The following is a 21,509-nucleotide window of genomic DNA, read 5'->3' on the forward strand; positions in this document are numbered from 1 at the left end:
AGTGTCCAAGTTCGGATGAGGTCATGAACATGACTTGTGAGTTCGAGCCCCACATCGGGCTCTGTGCTGACAGCTCAGAGCCTGAAGTTTGCTTCAGATTCTGTGTCTCCCTCTCTGCCCCTCCCTTGCTCATGCTCTGTCTCTCTCAAAAATAAAGATTAAAAAAAATTTTTTTAATAAAAATGGTGTCTGCAACTGAAAATATAGAGTATCAAGTTTGCAAGATAAAACAAGCAGAAGAAAGAGGAAGCCATTCAGGAGAGAATCTAGTGAGTCAGTGGGGAGCAGAGAAGAGCTGATGGCATATTCCTGGTCTTGAAGCCTCATCTCTCACCTCCTTTTCTTGATCCTCTTATGAGGAGTGTCCTTTACGTATGATTTTGGGCAAGAAATGTTCTGAGTATAAAACTGCCTAAATCTATAGCATTTCAGTATTTCTGTGTAACCAGTCTTTAACATGTATTACTTCACATTAGCTGACAAATGAAGGCAACTGCTAGAGTTGGGATTCCCAAGAAAAATACTTCTTAAAGTCCACTACTGATGTATATGTCTAATCACAGGCAAAAGAATGACAACCTTGTATTCTTAACCAAAAAGTTGACCATACTTACTGACGTTTGAACTGTTCTCCTACCTTGGGTTTCATTACAAATAGCCAGCAGAAATTGGATTATAGAAAGAACTCCAGGGCGCCTGAGTGGCTCAGTCAGTTTAGCGTCTGACTCTTGATTTCTGCTCAGGTCATCTTCCCACAATTGTGAGATTGAGCCCCATGTCAGGCTTTGCACTGATAGTGAGGAACCTGCTTGGGTTTCATTCATTCATTCATTCATTCACTCACTCACTCACTCTCTCTCCCCACCTCCCAAATAATGAAACTTAACTCAAAAATAGGTAAAATAGGTTGATTTATAGGAAGATAATAGAATTGTAGGGAAAAGCTAAGAATTTTCTCCTAATTGTCAAATTGATGTGAATCATTTGAGAACTAAGAGAGAAGGAATGGTCAGTGCTGGAAAGACAAACAGAGGATATTAGTGAGAAAGAGCACATGGCTTTCTGCTTTCATTACATTTCACTAAATTCTTATCTTACCAAGAAACCAAAAATATTCAGTGGTGCTTAGGAGGCATCTATAGTTGGGAATATAGTCTTAAATGCCATATTTAAGAGAGATGCAATAATCCAGACCAAAGAGAAAGACTGTTGATAATACCCCATCAAGTAAGACCAATCAAATTTGAATTTGTTTCTTTCAGGTTTGTAAACCCAACTTCATTTGTGTATGGACCAAAGGAAGAAAATGAGCCTGAAACATGCATGTCAGAGAAAATGAACTTCACTTTTCATGTAAGAGAAGTTGATTGTTGGGATATTTGTAACAAACTGAGAGCTTGTTCCTGCTGTATGGCTCCAGAGGACATCATATGCTGTGATGTCCCTCAGCCCAGGACCCCCCTGGCTGACAGCAGCACGGTTACTCATGGACTTTCCTCCTGGGTTCTTGCTTCCCCCTGCCACCCTCCCAACCCTTATCTCTATCCTGTTACTGAAGCCCACAATTCCTTACAATACAGTGGGAAGGAGCAAACACAGGAATGGAGGTAACTGCTGAAACACACAAAGTTATGGGAGGAACTGCATCCACTCGAGATGCACACAGAAATCAGGATAGGTTGAGGTGTAAATCCGTGAACTCTCTTCTGATTCAAGCTTTTATATAAGCGCTGACATTACCCAGTAAAGGAAGCTCTTATCTCCTGCATCTCCATTTAAGATCTGCTTGGTCAGCCTTTTAGGCCATAGGTAGATGGCCTGTTATAAGTGATGTGTCATTTATTAAATAATCTTTTTAAAAAGAGTATCATTATCCAAACATATTAATATAAAGCTAAACTTTTTTTTAATGTTTACTGTCAAAGTTTTGATGCATCATGGATGGTGATAGTTGGAGATAATGGCCACAAAAACATTTTTTGAACCAAAAGCACTGCCCAAACATTCTTAGAGCCATAGAACAATCTATAGAATGTCAGTGAGTCTAGATTTAGGTACATTAATATTTTGTAAGGTCATTTTTTTTTTTTTTTTTTTGGTAAGGCAGTGCTTTTAAAAATGGATATCAGAATCACTTGAGGTACTTTTTCAAAATGCAAATTCCTGGGCCCTGCCTCAGATTTAGAGAATGACCTTGGAATCCTACTGAGTCTACGTATACCCAACTTTATGTTATACTAATGTACATCAGTGTTGAAAAATATAGCTTTCTACTTTGAAGTCCCAAGAAATGCTCCTGTCAGAGCCCAGTGGGAGTTTGTGCTCTGTTAAACTAAAACAGAAACTGTGCTAAACTCTAGAAGGTCTATTTATTAATTTATAATAGGTTTTTTTCCAGTTAAATTACAGTGGAGTGACTGGGACAGGAGGTACTTTGAATCTTAGGTTTGGTGAGGCTGTGCAAGTTTGAAAATGTTCTTAAAGGTCTCAACATTACTAGACAAAGGTGAAGAATATTTTAGGTTAGACTGATCATTTGCAGGCATGAGGAAGATGTCGTCTGAGGGTCTGGGCAGTGCTGGTTACCCACTGCTTGAAACTGCCTTTTGCAAGTGCCCTGTGCCTCCAGGGCCTAGCAGTTTTCATAGGCCAGGTACACATTTGTTCTTCTAGGTCATGTGCATTCTAAAGATTACTGCAGATCTATGAGTGATGCTGTTTCATTCAGATTCTGTGGAACACCAGATATTGTATTGGTTCCATAGTTACATGCCCAGATGGCAATTATTTTGGCCCAATTTCCTTCTTCAGGGAGCTGCAATCCCAAGATTTATCAATAAAGAAATATCATCTACCTACGCATTATTCTTTATTCATTCATTTTGAGAGAGAGAAAGAGAGACAGAGCAAGTGGGGGAGGGGCAGAAAGAGACATGGGGCTTGAACTCATGACCTGAGCTGAAACCAAGAGTCGCATGCTTAACCGACTGAGCCATTCAGGTGCCCCATACCTACACATTCTTTTTTTTTTTTTTAATTTTAATGTTTATTTATATTTGAGAGAGAGAGAGTGCAAGCAGGGGATGGGCAGAGAGAGAGAGGAGACATAGAATCTGAAGCAGGCTCTCAGCTGTCCACACAGAGCCCAGAGCCAAAGTGGGACTTGAACTCACGAACCGTGAGATCATGACCTGAGCCGAAGTTGGACGCTCAACCCACTGAGCCACCCGGGTGCCCCCCCCCCCATGCGTTATTCTTAAAAGGCTAGATGTGCATTACTATTAAAACCCAATAACCTACCCCCTTCTGATTTTCTGAGTGTATCAGCATCATCATTACCCTGAACTAAAATATATTCTTATTCGCTTACTGTGATGATTATCCTCTCAACAAAGTGATTTTGTGAAAATAAGACTGAGAATTAGAATACCTGAGTTTTGGTCCTAATTCTTGTCACTTTTTAACCATCTTAGGCACATCATTCACATCTCTGAGACTTTTCCTGAGCTGGAGAATAATAAAACGTCAGCTCACCTCATGGGACGCTTGTGAGGATCAATCGATCATGGTTTTTTTAGACACATAATGTCCCATACAAATGTATGCTGTTGTCTTTTTCTTTAGACTATTTCTGCAATAATTATCAGCCTGGACGTTTCAGCCTAATCAATATCAAGGAGAGGGCTAGGAATAATGAATAAATTATTAGCAAACATTTTTAAAGTTCTGGATATGGATATTCTGTCTCCTTTTGCTATGCAACTGCCAACTGCAAACCACCAGCACTATAAATGTTGCATGAAACCCATGCCTCCCCCTGAAAAATCATTGATATCTGTACGTATGTTTATGAAAAATATTCTTAAGTTGCTAAAACAAAAACTTTTCCTCCTTATCAGGTTATCAACACTGGCCATAGCATGGCTCCAAATGTTAGTGTGGAAATAATGGTACCAAATTCTTTTGCCCTCCAAACTGATAAGCTGTTCAACCTTTTGGATGTCCAGGTAAAAATGGGTTCCTTCCTTTAACCTAAGTAATATTGCTAAAATGGATATGTCTGTTAACGTGTTTGAGTCCCACTGTAAGCTGTGAATTCGCCATGCAATTACTGAATATACTTTGAGTGTTATACATTACATAGAACTGTGAGGCTGTAGCAACTTCTGCATTTGACGTATACAGTATAGAACAGAACTCTGCTCTAGCATCTTCAGTGCGTTTTCTTTGTGAAATGGCCCTGTGGAAGTAATTGTTGGTGAGATTCTCTATAAATCTTGAGGCTGCTGTTGGAAAATCAGTATTTCAGCCTTTCTTAAAATTTTTTTTCAACGTTTTTTATTTATTTTTGGGACAGAGAGAGACAGAGCATGAACGGGGGAGGGGCAGAGAGAGAGGGAGACACGGAATTGGAAACAGGCTCCAGGCTCCGAGCCATCAGCCCAGAGCCTGACGTGGGGCTCGAACTCACAGACCGCAAGATCGTGACCTGGCTGAAGTCAGACGCTTAACCGACTGTGCCACCCAGGCGCCCCAGCCTTTTTTTTAAAAAAAGAATTAATATTCTTATTTTGATGATTACATCAGAATTATTTTAGCTTACCATCTTCCAGACAACCAGCCAACAAATAAATCTGCTATGTAGATTCGAGATCTAATTTTAAAATTTACTTGAATTCCAGATTTAGACAGTAGGATATGCTGATATGTTACTGTTTTGTGTCTAAAGCAAAAGAAATTTTAATTTCATGGTAATGTCCAAATGTCCATTTTTTACATTGCCTTTAATTTCTGTAAGGTTAGGCCCTGTATCACTTTAGCATCTGTATCCCACCTTGTTAAAATGTCTCTGGGTTTTTGTGTTTGTGCCATAGAGACTTAATCTTTCCCAAATCTGTCCAAAAGATATTTTCACAATTCAGAGATACTTGATATATTTTAGAAAAGGTAACCAATTGGACCTTTCAAGACCGTGTAGCTTCTGCCGTTCTTTCCAATATGGAGTAACATTTTTCTGTCTTTATAGACTACTGCTGGAGATTGCCATTTTAAAAGTTATCAAAGAAAGTGTGCATCAGAGCAGGATAAAGGTCCACTGGAGACCCTGAAAGACATTTTCAGATTCTTGTCAAAGACTGATAAGAAGCTATTGGTAAGTTTCATTTTTTTAGGTTGTAGGTTTTGCTTTCCAACACACAGAAGTGAAACCTTAAAACCAAGAACCACTGGGTTTGAACTGTCAGCTGAGTGTAGGAAAGAAACAAATTAATACACTTGCATGGGAGGAATAGACATGATGGGAGAGATAGACCCAGGGTTAAATATACTATACAATTTCATTATTTAGCTAAACCAATGCCTACTTCATGCCAGCCAGACATTGTTCCAGACCCTGTAGAAGGCCAAGATATAGTACTCAGCTGAGCAGACTTTGTGGCATGAGATTATCACTCCTTTCATATTAGTGAATTTATGAAAAAAAAAAAAAAAAAACCCAGGAAGCCATCTCACATTCAAATAATCCAAGTTTAACAAGGAATATGGAACATGTGACTTAGCAAGGCTCTGATTAGGAGTCTTTGTTGTAACTCTGTCTCCGAAGGTTAAGTTCATAAGAATGAGACCACATGCTTCAAGTTCAAATACTTCTTGTTATAATTTATAAAACAAACTCCACTAATGGGAGATATTTAATTCCATGTAAAATATTTTAGCCGTCTTTAAAAAAGTTTTAATGTAGCTTTTTGGTTATTTTTTTCAAGTTCTGCATAAAAGCTGATCCATACTGTTTAAGTCTTTTATGTAATTTTGGGAATATGGAAAGTGGAAAAGAAGCCAGTGTTCACATGCAGTTGGAAGGCCGCCCATCTCTTTCAGAAATGGTAAGTCTAAAATACAATGACAACTTTGTGGCTAAGTTTATACAGAATCTACAGATTCAGGCATCTTATTTAGGTAGGATGGTATGTGAGGAGGCATTGAAGTAATTAAAAAGGTATGAATAGTAAAATTGGGAGTGGAACTCTAAAAGTGTTTCCGTTTATCGCTTTAGCTGAATAGATGGTCTAAATGATACAGTTTTTGTAATTAAACAGATAAGATTGTAGAATAGACTATGGAATAATTAAGAGGTTTATTTTAGAAAGCATGTCCAACTATTTATGAACCTTGATTAAGTCACAGAAATGGACTACCTTAACATTTTATCTAACCTTAAGGTTTCTCCTAAACTACTTGAAATTATGCATAAAATTTAAGAAGCAAAACTTTCATAAAACCCAACTAAAACATCAACATTCATCAACAATAAAACAGAAATGTACAATAACAAATAAACATCTTGGACTTCTTCCTGGAAATGAGTATGCATATTTATGATTACTGACATAAAATTAGTTTTATCTGGAGTTCTGTTCTTCCATTTCCTCATCTGATAATCTCTTGCAGGGGTGTTACAGACTAAATGAGATACTTTTTTTGTAAAGCATTTAGTGCATGGCATATAGTAAGCCAAAGAAAATCGGTGGTTTTGTTTTGTTTCAAGAGGAGTATTTGAAATAGCCACACAGTGGTAAAGAGGATGGGGGGGGGGGGGAATAGATGCAGCAGATAGGGAATTAAGAAGTCTGTTGTCATTCCAGTTGTGCTAAAAATTGTTAGGAGACCATTCAAGTTATTTAAACTTTAGCAGTTTGCCCTCTCCTACTCTTGAGGTCCAGGTTACTAAACAGTGGGCACTACTGGCATTTTGGACCAGATAATTCCTTCGTGTTAGGTGCTGTGCTGTGCATTGTAGGATGTTTAGCCCATTGCTGGCCTCTACGAACTAGATGCTGGTACACCACTTCCCAAGTCCTGACAGTCTAGAAACTGCTGACTGTCCTCTAGGGGATAGAAGCATTCCTGTTGGAAACCACTGCTTTAATAAAGTATGTGATCTATTTTTACCCCTAAAATTCTCCGTGTTCTTTCCAAAACATTAAATAACATTTGTGCGGTAGTTTTAACTTTTGAGGGTCATAGACTTCTTTAGTAAAATTCATAAACAACATATTCTCATCTACCTCAATGAATACATATATGAGAAAAAACCCTCAATTTTACATGCAATTGTAAAAGGTCATTAGAGTCTGTGGAGCCCATCCCCAGATTCCTGAGCTCCATGGATTCTTGGTTATAAAGTCTGTCTGTTAGATAGTAAAGCTCAGAGTTCACCTACCAATTTTATACTGGCATGCTATAACTACCTGTATCATATTTTTCCATTACGGTATTAAACTATAGGTATTTTACAACAGCAAGATGATAACACTGTTTTAGAAAAAAAGAAAAGCCTAGATAAAATAAGTTTGAGGAACCATTTATCAGGTGAAGAAAGTCACCTTTGGGGAAAAAGACTGACTAGGAAAAAAACACACTGCTATTACAAATACCTAAATCAAGTTATCTGCAAAGTAGTCATGTTTAATAAAAGGATTTGAACAAAATGATGCCAGGAAAATTAATACCACGGCTGTGCCTTTGGAAGCAAAGAAAGCATTGCATTACAATTAACCACAAGTGGTGAAATACACTGGGGAAGATAAGTTGTAAAATTCTGAGATCGTAGGTAAGGATCATGATAAATTACTAGTACATCTTCATGAAATAAAACTATGAGTCAGGCTACAGTGATCTTTCTTTTATTTAACAGGATGAGACTTCAGCACTCACATTTGAGATAAGAGCAACGGCTTTTCCAGAGCCTAATCCCAAAGTTATTGAACTAAACAAGGATGAAAATGTTGCACATGTAAGATTACCACTTTACCTGAAACATTACAATTATAGGGAAAACCTGCTGGGGTGTTTAGTCAGGAAAATAGATTGACTAGATCATGGAGGGCTTGAAATAGTTTACTGAGATTTGGCATTTTCCCAACTGGTGCCAGGAAAGGACACAGATGGCTCGTTCAGGAGGCAAACTTGGTAGCATTAACCAGATGAAGAACCATGGTGCAAGGCCATCCAGCTCAACAGTTACCAGTGTTTCCTAGGGTTATTAGAACCGGCAAGAGAAGGGGACGGGTTGTTCAAACTACTATGGGAATCATGGGTTGGGGTGAGGGTGGGGCTTCACAAGGAACAGAAGCAACTTTTAAACTGGTGGCTCTTTCTTTTCATTAATTTATGTAGGTTTTCCTTGAAGGACTACATCATCAAAGACCCAAACGTCATTTCACAATAGCAATTATTTCAAGTAGCTTGCTACTTGGCCTTATTTTACTTTTATTGATTTCGTATGTTATGTGGAAGGTAAGTCATTAATAATTACCAATGTCAAACCAAATACAACATTCTTGCCTTTCACAAAGTGACTTTTGTGACTCCCAAGTTATTAGATTTAAGTATTGCAGTACTTTTAATGTTAACTTTTTAAATTCCCAAATGAGAATATAGTACTGATCTCCCATTTCTCCAGACTTCAGCCAGTATTCCGACCATAACACTAGTTTTGAAAGATGTTCTGGAAAAAAAAAGCATTTGGATGGGGTGCCTGGGTGGCTCAGTCGGTTAAGCATCTGACTTCGGCTCAAGTCATGTTTTCACGGTTCACGAGTTTGAGCCCCCTATCAGGCTATGTGCTGACAGCTCAGAGCATGCCTTGGGTTCTGTGTCTCCCTCTCTCTCAAAAATAAAAATTAATTAAAAATAAAAAAAGCATTTGGAAAACACTGCATATTATTTTTAATGTCCATTTTGGAGAATGTGGGTCACTGAGCAATCCCAGAGTAACAAAAATAATGCTCTTTAAACTCAGTATTTCCCATCTAGATTTTACTGTCTACACGGGACAGTGAGTTTTCAGGTATCTGATAGGAGTGTAATATGTTTGTAGTAATACACTAATGATTATGCAATGCCATTTTCAGGTTGGTTTCTTTAAAAGACAGTACAAATCTATCCTACAAGAAGAAAACAGAAGAGACAGTTGGAGTTACGTTAACAGCAAAAGTAATGATGATGATTGAAGACATCTTTCAAATTGAGAGGACAACGGACTCAGGTTAACCAAAGAAACTTAAGATGTTGTTTACAACACTGACTTCTTCTATGTACTTCTTTTACTCATGACCTTGTGACATATTGGGTCTCCATGCAAATGAAAAATCTACACAATGATTACTCTTCGAGAGGAAAATAACTGCAAAGGGAATATTTAATATATCCAAAGAGAATCTTTCAGCTCTTAAATGGATAGAAAAACACTAAAGCATACAATTTATTCAAGGTAAGTAATCCCTCGAAGATATTGCATCTGAATTCAATCATATTGAAGAAGTAAACAACTCATTTGGAGAAGTCTTGGACTTGAAATAGCATTCCTTTAAAAGAAATTATTTACCATATGTGCTTGCTTCAGTAAAATAAATTCCATGGATAGGTAATGTTTCATTTCTAATAGATCTTTGAGACTTGTTTGAAAAATCCTGCTCAATATCTTCAGAGAACATACTTCCAAGAGCTGTTCCTAAATTTTTGAATGGATACAAGAAGACCACTAATGTTTTAAAGTGGATTTTATCTTTAAACACTTTTATTTGTAATACCTTCATGATGGGCTCTGATTTATTCAGACTATGTAGGAGGATTATGATCCTGATGAGCAAACTTCAGAATGAACTTATACACTGGTTTGAGCTTAATAAGATGACTTCTGAATAATTGTTTATACAGCTATGGGTTTTTTTTTCTTTCTGTATATATACATAATGTTTTAAAAGAATATATGTTTATAGAGGTATAAATCTGCTAGTCATCTTAGAACACATTTTTATTAAGGGTACCCAGGAGTAAATTTCTAAAATCCATTTTCAGTGAAATTTTTTTGCTTATGAAAACAATACTTAAAAATTCTAATTTATATTCTGAAACATTGTGAATGTTGCACTTTAGCTGATATTTCAAATATTAATACACTGATATATGTAAAATATGGAAACTGTACCTCACTAATGACTCTTAAAACCAAAACTCTACAAAGAGCCTGATTAGAGGCCAGTATTTCATATAAATTAGATACTGAGTAAAATATTGACTATCAAATTAAGCAAATGCACCTCCTTGTTTAGATGTTACCCTTTCTCTTCAAATCTATGTATTAAATGTGTTTTTATCAGGTCTATAAGAGCATTCTCTTCTGCATGGAACTAGAGAAACAAAATTTAGAAATCTAACTTTACCGATTTTGCTTGTTTTCAGTGAATAAAATGTGCCATCAAAATTTCCATCATAGAGGTTTTAGTGACGAGTGAAATATTGCCTTTTCATTTGCAGATACATTTTTTATAATAGTTATTCATGCATATGACCTAGATTCTGATAGCTGCAGATTATAATTTCATCTGAATTTATTTATTCTGTCTTTATAACCTCTATAAGGAAGCTGTAGGCAATTTTGAAAATCTTATTGGAAGTGATCAGATAGTAAGACTTCCCTCTAATTTAGCTATTAGGGAAAATATCTCCTTAGCGGAAGCCCTGCCACCAGCTGTCTCTCTCAGCTGAAATTTCTAGAAGTTACCTCTTCACAAGCCCTCAGTATATAATTGCTGGTCCCAGAACAAGGTTGTGAAAGTGACTGGGTTTCACTCCTCGAATGCTGAGAGCAGGAAACCTCCTGAACTCACTGTCTACCGGTAGTAATTAAGCTTTCAAAACAACCCTTTATATAAGCAAAAGATCTGTTTTTTCATTACCTAAAAAACAAAGTAAGTCTTTCAGGAGAACCTCTGGGATCAGTGGTGGAGGATGATCCCTGAGGCAATTGAAATTTGGCTCTTTTCTGAAATGATAGCATTTTCGGTATTACTGAGTACATTGAAACCAATGTGTTATAATTGTTGGCTAACAGGACTTTCAGAAGCACAAAGAATGCATCTCCTAGACCATGTGATATTTTGTGTAATTTAAAATTTGCTATAAATTTCATCTGTGTTACAAATTTTAAAACACTTTAAAGAAAATCAACAGTTTTCAACTTTCAGGGAATAGTCACAAAATTGGTACCATAACAATTTCTTTCCTTTTTTGGCAAATAATGTAGATGTTGGAAAGATTTGAAATCTAGATTAGTACCTCATCAGGGCATCCTTACATAAACTCTAGTCCACGTGTACCAGGCTACAGGAAATTTCATGTCAGGACTGATGGACTCAAATCCTGAAAAGTTAAAACAATCATCCTGTAAAATCAGTAACTCCAAAGTAAAAGAATTTACATGTTTTAAGTATATGAAATAGTTTCCATTCCAATGCTTTCCAAAACCCATAATTTAAATCGTTATATTGCCTAATTTTTTTAAGCTCTAGAAGCTAATGTTTAGTAACAAAATAGCAAATTTCTTTAAAAAATAAGAATTTTGTTTCCTATTAGGCTATGTTTAAAGAATGACCATATTCCCTCCCATTAAAATTCTATTTTGTACATTCCTTTTATAAACAATTACAGTTAACTTCAGAATCATTCATTTCTTCCATGCTTCCTCCATAAAGATTGATAAGTCTTGGGTGTAATCTGTAAAAAAGATAGGTGTGATTATTTCATCAACCTATCATTGTTCACCTATAGAGTATGGTACATGATACCCAATACAAATCTACCGATAGTTAAACATTGGAAGAGCTGCAATCTTGTAAAACTGGGGGGCCTGATAACTCAGCACCAGTGATTACTATAAAATCCAGGCATTGTGCCCATAGAAAGCTCACAGCTAGTGGTGTGCTCCTGCATACTTTTTACCCATTGAGGCATAATGCTTACCAACAATGAGTTTGCATAGTCTTAAACTTGTTTGTGCCAGTTGTTCCTGTTACTTAGACAGTATGTACAATTGTGTCTGCATGAAGTAAGTTGAATGCTTTGGAAAGACTGGAAATATCAAATGTAAACTGTAATCCTGCATTATCTGTATAGTTTAGGGAGAATGATAATTTTACAATGCCAATAGAGACTCATAAATTGTGGTTGAGTCTATATGAAAATGCTTTCGGTGTATATAACTGAATAAGTGTAAAGTTATTTATTAAAATTGTACATCGGTCTTTTTATGCTTCCCTAACTTACTAATCTAAAAAAAAAAAAAATAGTCACGACAAGGAGACTTCCATTGCACTCAGTTTTGTGTCTACTGGTGGACACTTAAGGCGGGGAAATAATTACACTTACTTAACATGGACCTCTGATGCGACTTCCACTAAATCACCATCTACATTCCAAGGGAAATTGTTTTCTGAAGCAGCTGCATGCCTCCCAGCATCCTCCTCTAGATTGGGTGCGCTATTAGTCCTCGGACGAACTTTAACCTCTTCAACAGTGTAAGTCTCAACAAATGGAAAATTGAACTAAATAAAACAAATGTAAATCATCATGGTACTTGCTTTATCCCTACACTGCTAATGAAAAGAAAGTTCACCGTGTTCTCTCTTGCATGTAAATATCAACATGCATGATGACATTGTTATAGCATTGAAAGTCTATGCCAGGGATCCCCAATTTCTTTGGTAGATCTAGCTACTGGCAAACCTGTTTTATGACCAATAGTAGATGTGTATGCATTTGTATACAGTAGCATACAATTTCCAATTAAAGACTGAGTTTTTAATAGCTGTTGACACAGAAGATTTATATAATCCCACTAACTTGTCAACTTGTATGGGTGAGGTCAAGCAAACTCTTAAGTTTCACACTTAGAATTTAATTAGGAAGAACCTCGGTCTAAGCTTATGAAGGAGAAAAGAGAAAGTCGATCTGATGTGAGTTTTGCAGGTGTTCTTCCTGCCTCATTTCCCACTTTAAAGATGCACACATGTTGCAAGACAGTTGTTTTCTGAGCACTTCACATGGTACAAAGTATCTTCAAATTTCCATTTTTCTTGTTTAAGGAAAGTTTAGTGGAAAAATATTTATTCCCATAAATAATATAGCCAAATACCTTTTTAGTAGCAATGTACAATAACTCATTTATTTCACTTTTTAGGCAAATGACATGGGGTTTACTCCCATTGTTTTTTTCCCCCTTCCACATATGAACCTCAGTGAGGTACAGAATTTTAAAGTTGACAGAAAACTAACATTCTCCCCCACACCCTTATTTTACATATGTAGAAACCTAAGTCCAGCAGATTTTACAGTTTATACTGTATAATGCAGTGCATTACATAATGGTTTATACTGGGTTTACATGGTGGCATCGGCTGTTCTAATTGAGGTATAGAATTAGAGTGCCCCAAGTAGCTCTCTGTGAAACTGCTTGGCAGTCACTGCATTAGACTTCCCTTCATCTCAGATATAAAGCCATGGGGACCTCATTCCATGTTAATTTGTAAAAAAAGAATGTGTTTTAAATGAGTCATTGGTAACTGGCTGCTATGGGTTAAATTGTATTCCCAATAAAAATACGTAGAAGTCCTAACTCTTGGTGCCTGTAAATGTCACCATATTTGGAAAGAGGGTCTTTGCAGATGTGATGGAGCTAAGATGAGGTCATCTGGTTGAGCCCTAATACAATATGACTGATGTCCTTTAAAGAGAAGAATGCCATGTGACAAAAGAGACTGCAGCAGACAACTGTAAGCCAAGAGATTTCAAGAAGTGATGGCCACCACCCGTAAGTCTATTATCTTAAATCCTCAGTTTTCATGTGCATACTTCGCAAAATGAAGCTCCATGCATCCTAGCAAATTCATTTCCTACGAAGCCACATTGGTAGATGGGACTTTAGGGAGCCATGAGCTTAATACCTCATGTGAGGGTATGTTTAAGATGTGAGGAAGAGAAGTGAACAGTTAAAATTGTGATACATACAAGTACCATGATGGTGTAAGCATAGAGTTAAAGGACAGAAACAAGAGGCAAACAGGCCCAGGATGTTGAGTGAGCTTCCCATGTGAAGGAGTCTTAACACAGAAGAGTTAGCCTGAAGGAGGAGAAGGGAGGAAGATTTGGAGAGGAAACATTTGCTAAGTATGGAGATACGGCAATCATCACACAATTACAAAACATTGAGCATACTGTGATATTGTAATAGTGGTGTTCTGTCACTTACTTTTACAGAAGATATAAATGCCTGTGTTTGATTTTTTTTTTTTTTTTTTTTTTAGAGACATAGATGGTATCATGGGCTGAATTGGGTCTCTCCCTCAAAGTCATAAGTTGATATCATAACCCCTTATACCTTAGAATGTAACCACAGTTAGAGATAAGGTCTTTAAAGGCATGATTAAAAGGAGGTTTTAGGGTAGGCCCTAATCCGCTATGACTGGTGTCCTTAAAAGAAGAAATTGGGACATACAGACACTAAGGGATGTGCATGCATACAGGAAAGACCACGTGAAGACATAGCCAGAAAGCAGACATCTCTAAGCCAAGGAGAGAGGCCTTGGGAGAAATCAGACCTGTCAACACCATCTTGGACTTCTTATCCTCAGAATTATAAAAAATAGATTTCTGTTAAGGCACCCAAATCTATCATATCTGTCATGGCAGCCCTAACACGAGTACAATGGCCAAAACATAGGAAATCTGGCGAGGATGGCCAGAGGTGAGGCAACATAACGGCCAGAATACAAGGGCCATGAATTCTATGCTGAGGAAATGAGATGTCATCTTGACAAGAATGAGCAAGGCATTGAAGAATTCAGCAGGAGAGAAACAGGTAAGTGTTTTAGAAAAGTCCCTGTAGAATTAAGTGTGGAACACAAGACCAGAGAAAAAGGAAGATCAGAAGGAGGTTGCTGTAAGAAGGGATTAAGGTTCAAATTAAGGTGAAAGAAATTTCAGAAACATCAGAGAGGAGAACGAACAGAACTAATTGGTGGGCTGGTTGTACGGATTAAGAGAGGGAGAGGAATCCAGAGTAACTCCAGGATGGGTAGAGTTTCACACCATCGCCCTGTGCAGGGAATCATAGAAGGAGCACCTTTAGGGGAAAGACAATAAGGTCAGCTGTGAACGTGCCGGACTCCAGATGCGTGGGTTTCACAACTTGAGCACACAGGAAAGCACAGTGGTCCTACGATCAGCAGAGAAAACAGAACCTCCAAAGTGTGCAAAGCTCAGACGGTGGCTCAAACAAGGGGGAGGACACACTCAGGACAAGGTATCACAAGAGAACAACAAGGCAGCACACAAGTCCTCAAGGAAGGACTAACATTTGAGGGTCTTAAACTCCCTACCAGAAACAATGGTCAAAGTGAATGGAGGAATGGAGGACAGAGGAAATGGAGGCCAGTGAGAGGATAGAGTTGAAAAGAAGGGTGGTATTTTTCTATTTTCGCAGAGATGGGGAAGGCAAAACTAGTCACCCCACAGACAGTGGTTTTCATTATGCTCTAGAACTGTTAATATATATGTAGATTCAGTTAACCTGGAAAAGATGGTTCAGAGACCTAGACTGTGGCTCTCCTGAGGCTGCAGTGCCATGTTGTCCTTTCTGGATAGCACAACTACTACGAATTAGTGAATTATATATAATCTTATCTGTACGTGGTCTTTATCATGCTCCATGATTTATATAAACTTACATTTTTGAAAATGTCACCATGAAGGAAAGACACTAAGAGACTACAAATATACACACACGTGTACATATGTGTATTTTTTAAACATCTCACATTAACATTGCTTAAAAGCAGTGACCTTGGGAATCGATCTACTTACGTATATATACCATTACATCGAACATTTTTAGAATTTGTCAAAAAATCACAGAGCAATAGCATGGACTTCATTTTAGTAAAGAGCTAAATCAATCAGAGTTAAGTCTAATGACCATGCTCCCTCCCTCCCTCACTCACACACACACACACACACACACACACACACACACACACACAGTTTTTCCATCAAAAACAAGACATGGCCAGTAAGTGGGAAAAGCAAGTTATAATATATCTTGCATAACATGATCTCACTTTAAAAAAAATTCTTTCCCTATATAGAATTCTATTCACTCTGTCATTGCCTTTATTTTTATAGTATTTATTACTTTAAAAATATGAAGAAAGCTATTTTCATGTTGAAAAAAGGATGTGTATGGAAACTACCTTAGAAATTTGCCCCTTAGGCAACTCCAAAAGAATTTATTTTCATAAATAATTTGTGCAGTAGGTACCTCCCTAAAATAAATACAGAGCTTCTCAGGGTAAGTAACCTTCAGGTTAATACCCATTTAAGCACTCACATTTATTTAATAGAAAAAGATTAAGAAGTTTATACCAAGGTAATGACACCAATGATCTCTTGGAATATCCAATTTTGAGTATTTCTACTTTCTGATTTAGGAACAACAATGAACGTACGGCCTTTAGATTAAGAAAAATAATATTTCAAACAATATGAGTCACATCCCAAAAGGCATGCATTCCTTTGACAATCACTACCTTTCCTAAACACACACACACGTGAAGTTACTACTTCAGCTCACAACCTACCTTACGTCTGCCTTTGTCTACGTTGGGACTATAATTTTTAGGATACAACTTCCTAAACATTTCATTCAGTTGGTTGCTCAGTAAACACTCATCTAATAATGTAGTGGGTAGTAGAGAACTGAAACTTCAGGGGAACTGCGTATGAAAGTTTAAAATTATAAAGGGGCAAAATGTGAGTCACCACGGCCACTTCTGCAAGCAAGATTCAGCTGCTCGTGGTTGACTCAGTGTCCTCTCCTTGTCTTCCTGTTTACTCTCTCCAGCTACATCCAGGTACACTTTTATGCCTTTAGGGAGTGAGACTGTAGGGTTTTACAAGCAGACTGATAAACTTCAAGACTCGTAATTTCAGAAATCACGTATTTCGGGACCAGTTACCTAAAAACTGGGTCAAAATCTCTGCCAAAAGAATGTGGCTTATAATAGTTATTGCTTCTCTTTAAAACAAATCCCGTAAGTAGAAGTACATCTTCTCTCCCTCTACAACCACACATCATAGTTCTGAATAGAATAATGACTAGCTAAACGTGGTGTGTTTTAAAAATAGGTCTGCCTATCTATTTCAATGAGCGAAGGTAGGCAGATCTGTAAATAAAAGGCAGGAAAATCTAAAGGTCATAACTTGAGAGAAAGTCTCCTGCCATAACATCAAGATTAAAATATCAGATTTCACTACTTTTCATTCTGAAGAACAGCTGAGTATATAATTTTAGCTTTAATTTACTTCACATTTCAATATAACACTACACTTTCTATTTTCTCTTTGCACGTGTGTGCACGCACACGCATGCATGTGTGCGTGCGCGTGCACACACACACAATATACGTAACTGCCAATTCCTAGCTCAAAAAGGGCAAATCTATATTAATATGGTAGATACTTTTAAAAATTTGGAGGAAACACAAATTTGGAAAGAAAAAAGATTAATCTATTTAGAAAAAACACCTTCTTAGGAAGCCGGATTTTATGTCAACTCTTGCAGCATATCTCTCCATGATTAATAGCTTTGCATATAAGTAGCCAAAATAATGTACCATACCTGATTCTTAACACTGGCATATCTTTTCAGGTGTTTTATAAATTCTGGTCGAGAAGTATTTCGTGCAATTATAAGAGCCATGCTTCCGTTATTTAATCTGAAATTAAATTTTTATACGGGAAACTGAGAAGTTTATTAAGGGATTGCAACCAAAATTACCGTGTATCATTCCTTCCAACAAACATCATGTTTACTAGAAGTTTTAGGTAAGATAGATTAATCATCATCACATTAAATTTACCTTAATTTCTTAAATCTTATCTCGCTGTATTATTTTTAAACAGCACAGACCTTCAAATTAATTCAATTAAACAATTGACTCCCTTCTGAGCAAGCTCTTATATTAAGGGCTTTTTAAAAAAATGAACCATCAGGCATCCTATTCATGTATCAAGACATCATTTAAAATCCAATGTATTTACTTAAGGATTCTAAACGTGAAATCATGTATGTTTTTAGAAGATGTAAAATAGTGAATAAATACAAATGGTATGACGATTGTTCTTTCTAAAAACCTAGTGTGATTTAAATATTTATTTATAGGCAGATCTAAGTGACATAGGAAAATAAAGTGGCCCTTGGATGGATGAGAGGGACGCATGCTACCACACATGTTCAGTTAAATGACTGAGCATTTTAATCTTGCATAACTGTTCAGTTTAATATAAGACACTGCAAATTTAGAGATGTGATTTAGTGCCAAAAAAGCCACTCACAATTGCACGTAGCTTTAGAAGGCAGTTTGCAGAAATATGTGCAAATGACTTCTAGCTTGATTTCAAGGCAAATATAAAGTTGTTCCAAGAATAACAACAACATAAAAAAGAGCTCTTTAAGTCTTATGGAAGCTCAGGGTAGAACTTGTAAGGGACCCTGGAGATTATCCAGTCATTCCCTCAGTTTATATAGAAGGAAAAGAGGACCCCAAGTTTAAATCAACTGTTCAGAGGCACACAGATCTGAAAGCAAAATGATCACTGGTACCAGATCTCTTAATTGCCAGGGTCCAATGTTCATTTTACTCAACATCCCACCTCTTCCCACCTGCAAATAAATAGTATCAAAACACATTCAGAGTAATGTTTTGTGTGTTTATTTTTTAAAAATTGCTGAATTTTTACTCAGAAATGTGAAAGCACTTGTCTACTTTCAATACTTATTAGTAATTGAAACACACCCTATATACTTGTCACTGTTCTAAATGGTTTTTTTAAACATATTATGCATTTATTCTCTGAACACTTAATACTGATTTCTATCGGCAATTTGCACTGATGCCTTTTGAATTAAATTATACTTTGCTGTGGAAAAAAAATAAAATTGAAAGTTGAATCTCCTGTGCAATGATCCTGAATCATTCAGAAGATTAATCTCTAAATACCTCTGGTCAGCTAAGACCTGGTTTAAAGGCCTTTGTACAAAATGGTGTGTTTAATTACAATCCACAAAGGAAATCTCTAACTAGTCACCCTCTAAAAAATTCATCAATACTGATTGAACCTGGAGAGAATCAGTGGTGGAATTCAGGCAAGCTGAAAAATGCATGGAGCAGCATTGAAGGAAGCATGAATTGACCCCCAGAAGAGCAGACTACCTCTCATGAAGGTCCTTGAGCAAGCATGACAGTCAGAGAGGAAGGAGGGTTAGATAAGTATCGTCCCAAGTCCCGTAGAACATTATTCCAATGTCAGCTAGCTGTTTTTCACTTTTAGTGAGGGAAACCACATTAGGGAGGCACACAGCTGTCTAGGATTTCTGAGGGTGAAGGGAGGGAACAATTAAGCTCAATCACTATCACATGAGCTTCAAAATACTCCTTTCAAGTTTCAGCACTGGAGATAATGAGGACACTGGCATCTAGATTATTAGTATCAAACTATCCAGTTTTTCTTCTCCTCTAACTTTGGATGTTTCCCTGTTACCTTTGTATCAACTGCCAAGAAAAAAATTTTAAGCCAGTCCCCTTTGCTAGCTGTTCATCATTCTGGTTAAATATTTTGCAGGGAAGATGAAACTAATCATTAAAATTATGTTATAAATTGCCAAAGCACATAGTCATTCTTTTATTCCACTTCCAGAGAAAATCTAGATTTGACTATATTATACAACACTCATGATCCTTTCTTCTACGCTTTCTTTGGGAGTGGGAGAGAAACATTTTCAGAGCAGTAATGGACAGCTGCTTGAAAAGAATGTACAAGAGATGAAATATTTATATTTTCGTAGATAAAATCATATAAAATGTCTCAAGAAAGTGTGGGCAACAGATTCACACTATCCACACTAAATATAAATAACTGAAATTCAGCTTCCTTTGACTATATAGGTACCAAATATACCTGCTTTTCATGCTGAGGATATTTATGTCTGTTCTAAAATTTGAAAGTAGAGATGTTCATAAGAAATACCAGGAATATAATGTTTTCAATGACCAGCACATGAACATCAGCAAAGTAGGCATAAAGTGACACAATAAAATCATGTTAATAAAACCCCAGAAATATTATAGCCTCAGTAATATTAACAAATCAGTGGTTGTCTAATATTTCCAGTTTAACAGTTGGTGTCAGCTTGCTCCAATAAGTCCCTTAGAATCTCTAGTGTTATACAATCCAAGAGAGACTACCCATTGATAATATGCTAGCCAGCCAAAACTTAGCAAGGTATTCTAAAAGAAAAAAAAAACTAGTTTATAGAAAACTGTCAGTTATTCAATAAAAATGCTTACTAACCTGGTATTAGGTGCCAGGCCTCGAGGTGCCACTGAACACAGGCAAGGAATTGCCATAATGCTGACATTCAGGATCTGACCCTGGATCGTTTGCCACTGATCATTACTCACTAAAGGTAATGGAAGTGATTGGTTACTTTCCCTCACCAGAGCAACATGTCTATAGAGCCTGATTTAGTTCTCAAAGAGGTACATTTAGACTCACCAGATTTGGGAGATCCTTCCACCTTCCTAAAAGTAAGAAAACAAAACAAAGAAAACTACATCACACAAAAAATGACATCTATTAAATTGGGAAATTTCAAGAACCTAGTATGTCAGATATTATCTTAGATTAGACACAGTAAGTAAAAACATATAAGTAATTCCATTACTGCATTACATGATGTTGGTTCATTTAAAGGTGGTATTATCCATAATAATGATTTTTCATTTCTTTCAAAAACCAAAACATTTCCTTTGTGTAGCTTTGAGTAAAGTTTGTGTTGCATACTAGACTGAAATTCTCATGAGGGCAGAAACTAGGTGTTTTGCTTTTTGTTGTTGTTTATTGATGTATCCAAAGTGTCTGGCATACAGTAGGCATTCAATAAACAACTGCTGGATAAATGAATGAATCATTTCATGGATGGACGGAGTGAATAGTTGTTTCTGAAGACAAAAGCCAAATGACATGGCCTACTAGAATCTCACTACTCTATATTCTTTGCTAGTATTTTAGAAAAACAACCAAAGATCACAAGTCTAATAAAGTATGCATATCAAACTATGTCATGATTTAAAGAAAGATATAGATGTTTACATTACTTTGAGCTCTTTACCTACCTTTCTTGTAAATTCTGAGAGCTGATAAATGGTAAAAATGATATTTCACAGTCTTCAGGCCTAAAATACAAAAAATTTGCTATTGACACTCATTGACTCTGAGATACAAAATTTTTGGTTTATGCAAAAAAAGACTTACTTAAGTTTTGCCAGTGCCTTAATTATAGCAAAATCCCTTCGTTGGTTGGGTGACATCCATCGATGTTTTTCTGCCAGAGCCAAAGTTCTTCCCCCAAAGCCAAACATGGCTGAGAACCCAAAGCGAAGAAATTTGCCAGTGGTGCTGAAGGTGCAGACATCGACAGGTTGTATGTGTCCTTGAATATTATGTTGGATATTCGTCAAGCAGGGAGTGCAGTAGGGCCAGTTGTCAAAATGGCAAGCATAGAAAAGCCGATTTATTTACTTATAGACAATCTCAAGTGACTTCATACAATAATA

General features: G+C 36.7%; 2 protein-coding genes across 3 annotated transcripts in view; one reads left to right on the forward strand and one right to left on the reverse strand.

Annotated features, from left to right (window-relative positions):
- ITGA4 (integrin subunit alpha 4) overlaps positions 1-12,643 on the forward strand; it is a 95,098-nt gene extending 82,455 nt beyond the window's left edge. The window contains exons 22-28 of the mRNA XM_043577206.1: positions 1,263-1,353; positions 3,900-4,007; positions 5,027-5,152; positions 5,763-5,882; positions 7,694-7,792; positions 8,176-8,295; positions 8,913-12,643. Of these exons, the coding sequence (XP_043433141.1) occupies positions 1,263-1,353; positions 3,900-4,007; positions 5,027-5,152; positions 5,763-5,882; positions 7,694-7,792; positions 8,176-8,295; positions 8,913-9,011 (763 nt within the window). The 3' untranslated portion in view covers positions 9,012-12,643. The remainder of the gene's footprint in view (positions 1-1,262; positions 1,354-3,899; positions 4,008-5,026; positions 5,153-5,762; positions 5,883-7,693; positions 7,793-8,175; positions 8,296-8,912) is intronic.
- CERKL (ceramide kinase like) overlaps positions 9,676-21,509 on the reverse strand; it is a 108,353-nt gene continuing 96,519 nt past the window's right edge. The window contains exons 7-13 of one of the 2 annotated variants that reach the window (XM_043577207.1): positions 21,208-21,385; positions 21,069-21,128; positions 20,449-20,474; positions 20,245-20,353; positions 17,513-17,609; positions 12,208-12,383; positions 9,676-11,556 (exon numbers count right to left, since the gene is read on the reverse strand). In XM_043577207.1, the coding sequence (XP_043433142.1) occupies positions 11,475-11,556; positions 12,208-12,383; positions 17,513-17,609; positions 20,245-20,353; positions 20,449-20,474; positions 21,069-21,128; positions 21,208-21,385 (728 nt within the window). In that variant the 3' untranslated portion in view covers positions 9,676-11,474. The remainder of the gene's footprint in view (positions 11,557-12,207; positions 12,384-17,512; positions 17,610-20,244; positions 20,354-20,448; positions 20,475-21,068; positions 21,129-21,207; positions 21,386-21,509) is intronic. The other variant, XM_043577208.1, reaches the window with a different exon arrangement.

The sequence above is a fragment of the Prionailurus bengalensis genome, chromosome C1, assembly GCF_016509475.1.
Source record: "Prionailurus bengalensis isolate Pbe53 chromosome C1, Fcat_Pben_1.1_paternal_pri, whole genome shotgun sequence".
NCBI lineage: Eukaryota > Metazoa > Chordata > Mammalia > Carnivora > Felidae > Prionailurus > Prionailurus bengalensis.